Here is an 8,882-nt window from a genome sequence, read left to right on the forward strand (position 1 = left end):
TTTAAAAAAAATTGAAATTTTTATTATTTTTTCTTTCTTTCTTCTTTTTCCTTTCATTTTGGCTGGAGAGAGTCGCCAGGGCCTTCACGGGCCCACCGGCATTGGGTGAGGCGGCCCTCTCTCAGATTTGGCAAGGACCACGACCCTCGCCAGCCAAAATGAAAGGAAAAAATGAAAAATAAAATAAAATAAAATAAAATATAAAATATAAAAAAACTCAAAAAATTATTAAAATATGTCTAGGTCAGTACCAACCGTGCCGTGTAGGCTGGTCGGCATCCATGTCAACGATTTCAGACCAAAATTGCCCAAATTGACTCAATTGGAAAAATGTGAAAATATTTAAGATTAAATTGACACAATTAAAAAGTTTAGAACTAAATCGGCATAATTACAATAGGTTTAGGATTTTTTTGGTACTTTTCCCACAATTTATTCAAATACTTTTAAGACTTTTTTACATGAAGAAAGAATGAAAATCTAAGCCTTTTTAAAAAAATATATATATCCTTAAGACAATATTTTTTTATTAGTATCCATAATAACATTATTGTAGTTAGGTAAGGATTCAAATCACAAAGAGGTAATTCAAAGAGAGCTTTGGATAAAGGGTTGGGGACTCTCTTTCATACATTTAAAGAGTTGATGTCATGTATTTGATGAATGGCCAAATTTTGATTTTCTTTGGGATAATTCTTCGAAACTTCCATGAACTTTGGCACTATTTCGCAATGGCTCCCAAATTTTTAAAAGTTACATATTAATCCTTTAAACTTCGACACTGTTATACAATGGCCCTTGAAATTTTGCAAGTTACCCCTAATGAACTATGATTTGTATTGCAGCCATTAGTTTTGTCATGTACATAGCCGTCAAATGTTATGTTGAGAAATTGATTAATTCACTTCTTGATCAAAGTGACCTTTATTACGTGATTAACAAAATTAAGAAAATAGAGTGGCACGCAAAGGTTATTCTGATAAAGAAAACCGAGTTAATCCATTTCTAATATGATATTGAAGAGTTATGTAGATTAAAAAACTATTCGCAAGGAATGAAAATCGAAATTTTGGGGGATATCCGTAACTATTCAAATTAAGGGGGCTATTACACAATAGTGTCGAAGTTTAAGAATTATAAAGGTGCGTTTATTTCACAAAAAATGAATAATTTAGAAAATACTTTCATAAATGATCGCTTGTATAGCAAACAAAAATGAACGAATAAAATATATTTTCATTGTTTATGAAAATATTTAAACATAAATTCTTGTCGATAATAAAAAAAATTATTTATTAATTTTTTAAGAAATAAACGATTATTTTTAAATAGTATTTTTTAAATCATTTATTTTCGCTAAACAAAAAAAATTAAATCTCTAAATTTTATAAGTTCTAGGTCTACTACACAACTGTTCCAAAGATAAGGGGAGCAATTATCTTTCGTTTTGTCTCTTTCGTTTTTAAACTTTTCCCTTCTTTATTTTGGCTCACACTATTTTCACTAATATATTGGCTCTTGAAACCCTATTTTATATTGAATTGACTGCATTATCTCTTGCAGGTCCCACTCTTGATTTAAAATTATTTCTTGTTTTTTCTTTCTTCTTTTTCTTTTGTTGCAATATTATTAGAGATGAAACTACCCATACTCCTCTAAAACAACATTTAGTAAGGTTAAACGTGGGACCTACTCTTGATTTAAGAGTAATGCTTGCCTTCTTTTCTTCTTTTTGGTTTTTTCCTTTTCTTTCTCCATTTGGAACAAAATTGGTGTACCTCTTTTCCCAGAAATAGTTTAATTGGCAGGTAGCTAACTAATTATTGTGTTTCCGACAAAAAAACTAATTATTCTGATAATGAGTTGTATAAATCCTTTTTATTTTGTACTAGGAAACTATTATTCAAAAAATAACATAAGCACAAGTACAAGGATAATTATTTTGTACCAAAAATCGAAGTCCAAATTTTCATGATCACGAGGACAATCTAGGAATATAAAGTAAACCATTTGTAAATAAAACTAACATTTCTTCGCTTTGATATATCAATAGTGCATGCTTAGGTTATAATAATGAAGAATAAGTTCAGGAGAAGACAAACATAAAGGAAATATTGAACCTTACCCAAAAAAAAAAACATAAAGGAAATATTGAAATGCAGTGGTAGTAAAAGAAGTAGCTAGGTTGAAAAAAAGTCATTCGAAAGGGATGTGGATAACTTTTTTCTCCTAGTAAAACTTTAAAAAAAGAAGAAGAAAAAGATTAAAAAAAAAAGAGAGATTTTCAAGGCATAGGCCTTTATTTTTCACGCTTTTTTTTAATATTCCATTTCGCGGCCTTATCTGGTCGCCATAATCTCTAATTAAGACAGAACCACCGACCTTCGTTGAATACCTCGTTAATCTTTGTCGAAGAAAAATACCAGATTTCTTGACGACGTTGCTTTTCTCACCCGCCGGTCCTCCTCTCTTTCCTGCTTCCGTCTCTCCTCCACGTTTCAATCCTCTCTTTCCTCCGACATTTTCTCTGGCTTTCTCACTTCACTTTCCTCCTCAACGCGTACAAGCCATCTCTCTCTCTCTCTCTCTCTCCCGAGCCACCTCGATAAACATCCGTCGTCTTCTCCTCTCTTTCTTGTCGTCTTCAAAATCAATGCTCTCTTGCTTCCCAAGCATCCTCCATCAAAAGTTCGCACCTTTCCGTTTCGCTACCGCAGCTACTGCAGAAATTTGTTTGTGGGTGTCGATTGATGCTGGTTTCTTTGCTCGATCGTCTGCATTTCTGCTTCGATTGGGAGTGCTCTGTTCTTTGCGCGGGTACCTGCTGAGCGGAAAATCGCCCTTTGCCTCCCGACATTTCAGCTGCAATCTGAGGCGCTCAGTGGGTTCATCTCGAAAGGGATTAGCGTTTGAGCGAGGTTAGACCTTCTCGAGATGACTTTTCTGATCTTTTGTTTTGTTTTCATTTGATGGGTAGTGCTGTGCAAGCATCGCTGTTTGGATTGTCTAGATTTTGCCCAAATCTATTGGCATTTCGGTTTTCTTATCTTCGAGTTGCCGCGACTTGATTTTTGCTAAAGTTGGAATTTTTCTCCGAGCAGGTTCGGATTCGTTACTGGGTTTTTCTTGCATTTCAAACTCTTGCAGCTTTTTGGTTTCTTTTTACGCGTTTAGTCTTTTTAAGTTGAGATGAGGGATGCGGATGAGTAAAAGAATCATCGGCCTTGTCGACCTGAATCTACAGTGCCATATGAGTGTCAAAACGTGCATTCTAGCTTTAATTGATGATGGAAGCCATGTCTTTGATTCGTCAAGATACTGCCTTAGAAACTGTGGATGCTTTGACTAGATTCTTCTAGAATTTGGAATCTTCTATGATATAGGATGCAAATTAATAACTTTCTTGCTGCATCTTGAAGTTCTTTTACTTTTTTGTGGTGCTGAAGTTGGGGAAGAAAATTGAGTGTGTTTATTTAGCTGAATTTGTAGTCTACCAATTAAAAGTTCCTTCTTTTTTTCAGTTTCTTGTGCTATTCCTTGGTAGTTTTTGTTGTGTCAAAGTTTACAAATGACGGGAGGGCAGTCCAGCAAGAAGAGAAGTGATGAGGCTCCTCCTCCCCTGTCATTGAACACGAATGCCCAATACATGGCCGATCTGACCTCTTACGAAGATGCTTGTAAAATTGACCCTGACTTGCAAGCCTTTGATCACACCCTTCACGAGCGTACCAACCGCGTTATCAACAGTCTTGCAGTTGGCATAGAGGTTCGGTCCCTGTCTTTCGAGTCGCTGAGAGAAGTGACAGGTAGTCTGCTGGAAATGAACCAGGAAGTAGTCAAAGTCATTCTTGAATGCAAAAAAGATATTTGGAATAATCAAGAACTGTTTGGTCTGGTAGAAGATTACTTTGAGAACAGCCTGCAGACGCTAGACTTCTGCACTGCTCTTGAAAAATGCCTCAAGCGTGCTCGTCACAGCCAATTAATTATCCAGTTCGCGATCCAGCAATTTGAAGAAGTGGAAGACGGGATTGAAGGGAACAAGTTTGTGAAAACGTTGGAAGAACTACAGAAGTTTAAGGCGGCTGGGGACCCTTTTACCGAGGAATTCTTCATGATCTTCCAATCTGTTTATAAGCAGCAGGTGGCAATGTTGGAGAAACTACAAGGTCGGAAGAAGAAGCTCGATAAGAAGCTAAAATCTACCAAAACATGGATGAGAATCTCTAACGTGATTTTCGTTGCCGCTTTTGTGTCAGCATTGATATTCTCGGTCGTGGCAGCAGCTGTGGCAGCACCGCCTGTCATAACAGCGTTGGCTGGTGCAATAGCTGTCCCAATTGGCTCAGTGGGTAAGTGGTGCAACTCCCTGTGGAAGAACTACCAGAGTGCTCTCAAAGGGCAGAGGGAGCTGATCAGCTCAATGCAGGTTGGCACCTACATAATTATCAAGGACATGGATAACATTAAGGTTCTTGTCAGTAAGTTGGAGGTCGAGATTGAGTCTTTGATGAAAAATGCTGATTTTGCTTCTAGTGAAGATGAGGCTGTCACGTTCGCTATAGTTGAGATAAAGAAAAGGCTGAAAATATTTATGGAAACGGTCAACGATCTGGGTGAACACGCTGACAAGTGTAGCCAGGACATAAGTAGGGCGAGAACGGTTGTGTTGCAAAGGATAATGAGACATTCAAATAGCTAGAGAGGTCCATACAGAGGCGTACCTTTAATACTTTGACAACTCTTAGTCTAATTCTCATCAATTATTGACATTACCAACTACCTTTAATCCATTATGATAAAGATTGAAGGTAAGCAGTTTCTTATATTAGCAGGCTTGTATGTTGTAATACCATTGCTGATTTCTCTTTCCGCAGCAGGATGTTAGCTTAATTTTCAGTTAATGGTTTGACAAGAGTGTTTTTCATGGATTTGTTTGTGACTCGGGGTCCACATGTGAGCCATATCTATTGAAAATTTGCAGAATGTATAACCATGTTTTAGTTCGCTGAGATGAAATTGGTCCTTTATATTTTCTATAAGGTGGTATTTCTCGTTTATCTTCTTCTGCTTTCTGCCGGAACTAGTTAGCAACAGCCATTGTGATTTTGCAAACTGACCAGTGAGATAACATTAGTCATTAGGTACTATGCATTATTCCTCCAGTGTAGTTTTACTAGCGATTTCAACTATGACCGTAATTTTCCGGCTGAGGTGTGCAAAAATAGGTTGAACCAAAAACTTTTGCCTTCGTATTTACGAAAGGTTCCGACTGAATAGTGCAAGCTTCTTGAAGCGGCATGCGGTGTGAACGGAACTGAACAGAATTAGCTGGTGCAATTAGTCTTTCTTGTAGAAAAAGACTCCTTTTTGTATTCAATGAATATTTTTTCTGTACATTTACAATGCTCAATCCTGTTATATATATAGGACATATGACAATCCTAATTAGGAGATATACAATAGGAAGGATTCAATATTAGGAAGAAATCTATATAATAAAAATGCCTAACAAATAGGCTAAAATAGCTCACGACCACACTCCCCCTCAAGTAGGTGCAAAGATGTCTTTGATACCCAACTTGATAAGTGAGCAATGAAATTCTCTACTTGACAGAGCCTTTGTCATCAGCTAACTGGTCTTCAGACTTGACAAATGGTAACTGGATCACTTTTGCTTCCAAATTCTCTTTGATGAAATGTCTGTCAATCTCCACATGTTTGGTTCTATCATGCTGAACTGGATTATGAGCAATGTTTATGGCTGCTTTATTATCACAAAACAATTTGATTTCCAAACCTGGTAGATACTCGAGCTCAGTTAGCAGCTTCCGAAGCCATAGAAGTTCGCATAACCCCTTTGCTACACCTCTGAATTCAGCTTTTGCACTAGACCGAGCTACAACCTTTTGTTTCTTACTTCTCCATGTAACAAGGTTGCCTCCCACAAATGTAAGATACCCTGATGTAGACCTCATGTCTGTCACACTTCCAGCCCAATCTGCATCTGTGTAACCTTCTATTTCAAGGTGGCCATTCTTTGCAAATAGCAACCCCTTTCCTGGGGCTGACTTCAAATATCGAATGATGCGCCACACAGCACTCATATGATCCTCACTAGGTGCATACATGAATTGACTCACCACACTTACTGCATGAGCAATATCAGGACATGTATGTGATAAGAAAATCAATCGACCTACTAACTTTTGGTATTTCTCTTTATTAGTAGGCGTCTGATCAGGGTACTCTCCAAGCTTACAGTTATGTACCATAGGAGTGTCTGCAGGCTTGCAATCTAGCATGCCAACTTCGGTCAAAAGATCAAGAACATACTTCCGCTGAGACAAGTAAATCCCTTCCTTCGACCTAGCAGCCTCGATTCCCAGGAAATATTTCAGACCTCCCAAGTTCTTCATCTCAAACTCCCCAGATAATAATTCATGCAGTCTCATAATCTCTACACTATCATTGCCTGTAATAATCATGTCGTCTACATATATGATAAGAGTTGTCCTTCTTCCTTGAGCACCTTTTAAGAACAAAGTATGATCTGAGTTACTTTGGGAGTATCCATACCCTTTCATAACCATGCACGAGGGGATTGCTTCAACCCATACAATGATCTTTCCAGCTTACAAACCATGTTCGGCTTATCTGCGCATCTGTATCCAGGTGGAAGCTTCATATAGATCTCCTCCTCTAAATCTCCATGAAAAAATGCATTCTTCACATCAAATTGATGCAAAGGCCAGTCCAAGTTTGCAGCCAGAGATAACAACACTCTTATAGTGTCTAACTTTGCAACTGGAGAGAATGTTTCCTGATAATTCACCCCATAAGTCTGTGTATACCCTTTAGCTACCAGTCGCGCCTTATACTTCTCAATAGTGCCGTCTGCCTTATGTTTGACTGTGAACACCCACCTACATCCAACCGGCTTTTTATCCTTTGGTAGTTCCACAAGTTTCCAAGTTTGATTTTTCTCCAACGCCTCCATCTCTGCCTCCATCGCTTGAAGCCATTTCGGATCCTTCATGGCTTCTTCAACCCTGTTTGGAACTTGAACCGAGGAAATCGTAAACACGAAGACTTGTAGTGGTGTGGATGACCTCTTAGCGGACATGATCACGCAATAGTGGTATCGAGACCCGCGGTCCTCTACATCCGGAGAATATCGATTCGGTGGTTTACCCCTATTATGCCTATCGGGTAGCTTATAACCAGTAAGCACATCAGTATCTTCAAAAGAATCAAGTACAGTAGAAGTACTTACCTCAGGTACATTCTCAGGAGCTTGGAATGGTACTGAAGAAGGCAAAGACAAGGAGGTACATTGTAGTCTAGCATTGCATGTGCATGCATCCGTTGACACCTGTTCGGACCCATGCAGTAATTCAGTGTTGTCTGGTTGTGCAGCCTCAGAATCATGCGGCAGTAGCTCAAAATCTTCAGCCTCAGCAGCCTCAGAATCACGTGGCCGTGCGAACACATCAGTCACTCCTGCAATTCCTACCTCCCACCAATGTCTGGTTCTACAACTAGTCTCCCCCTGAACAGGACACTGGGGGGAAGGAAAATAGGACTCTGTCTCGATAAATGTTACATCCATGGTGACATACGTACGCTTCCCGGCAATATCATAACACCGATACCCTTTCTGAGAAAGGCCATAACCAAGAAACACACGTTTGACTGCACAAGGGTCAAGTTTGGTTCGCTGATTTTTGTGAATATGGACATAAGCGACACACCCAAACACCTTAGGAGGCAATGTAAGAACCGAAGGAAGAGACACATGGGCAGCAAGTGCTTGCATTGGCGTGCGATAGCTCAGAATGCGGGAAGGCATGCGATTCAACAAATAAGCAGCTGTGACTACGGCAGAATCTCAAAAACGATGGGGAACATGGCTACCCTCCAAGAGTGCTCGAGTGGTTTCAAGAAGATGGCGATTCTTGCGCTTAGCAGCACCATTCTGTTGAGGAGTCTAAGGGCAAGAAGTTTCATGTATCAAACCATGTTCTTGAAAATAAGCTGCAAGAGGTTTACTTAAGTATTCGCCACCATTATCAGACCTGAGAACTTGAAGTTTGGCCCCAAACTGAGTCTGAATCATACGGTGGAAAGTCCGAAAGATAGCTTCAGCCTCATTCTTATGTTTCATCAAATATAGCCAAGTCATACGTGTGCAATCATCAACAAAGATGATAAACTATCGAAACCCAGATACAGTAGTAATAGGAGACGCACCACATACATCATAATGAATTAAGGAAAAAGGAGTAGAACTTATATTCAAACTGGGAGGCAAACAAGTGCGATGGCTCTTTGCCAAAATACATGTATCACACTGAAAACTAGAGTTCGATAGACCATGAAATAACTTGGGAAACAAATACCGTAAATACCCAAAGGATGGGTGACCTAACCGACGGTGCCATAATCAAAGTTCCTTCTCTTGAGCTAACTGTCCACGAGAATGATAGGTCCGTCCAGAAGTAATTTCATCCACGAAATATAGCCCCTCCCTCTTAGTACCGCGCCCAATAATCTCCTTCGTGAGAATGTCCTTAAACAGGCAAAAATCAGGGTACATAAACACAACACAGTTCAACTCACTAGTAAGCTGTCCAACTGATAATAGACGATTAGACAATGAAGGAACAAGCAAGGTATGAGATAGAGAGAGAAGGCATGACAGACACACGCCTAGCAGTCGTCACAGGAAAGCTATGTCCATTAGCATTGTAAATATGATCTCGACGTGGTGTAGTAGATGTAAGAAGGTCACCAGATTCCGGAGTCATATGATCTGTAGCGCCAGAATCAATTATCCACCCATGATGACCATCACCATGTCCATTAGCAAAGACAAACCC

General features: G+C 39.1%; 1 protein-coding gene across 1 annotated transcript; it reads left to right on the top strand.

Annotated features, from left to right (window-relative positions):
• Positions 1–2,437: 2,437 nt before the first annotated feature.
• Positions 2,438–4,931, top strand: LOC115687574 (UPF0496 protein At2g18630-like). The gene is made up of 2 exons (XM_030613201.2): positions 2,438–2,918; positions 3,522–4,931. Exon 2 carries the CDS (start codon positions 3,569–3,571, stop codon positions 4,700–4,702), a length of 1,134 nt encoding a protein of 377 aa, XP_030469061.1. The 5' UTR covers positions 2,438–2,918; positions 3,522–3,568; the 3' UTR covers positions 4,703–4,931.
• The last annotated feature ends 3,951 nt before the right edge of the window (positions 4,932–8,882 follow it).

Source organism: Syzygium oleosum, unplaced genomic scaffold (assembly GCF_021117445.2).
Source record: "Syzygium oleosum isolate NSW1041296 unplaced genomic scaffold, Sole_v2.1 Sole_v2.08, whole genome shotgun sequence".
In the NCBI taxonomy this organism is placed as follows: domain Eukaryota; kingdom Viridiplantae; phylum Streptophyta; class Magnoliopsida; order Myrtales; family Myrtaceae; genus Syzygium; species Syzygium oleosum.

Coding starts and splice junctions, on each gene's coding strand:
- LOC115687574 (XM_030613201.2), top strand. CDS start 3,569: ATGACGGGAGGGCAGTCCAGCAAGAAGAGAAGTGATGAGGCTCCTCCT.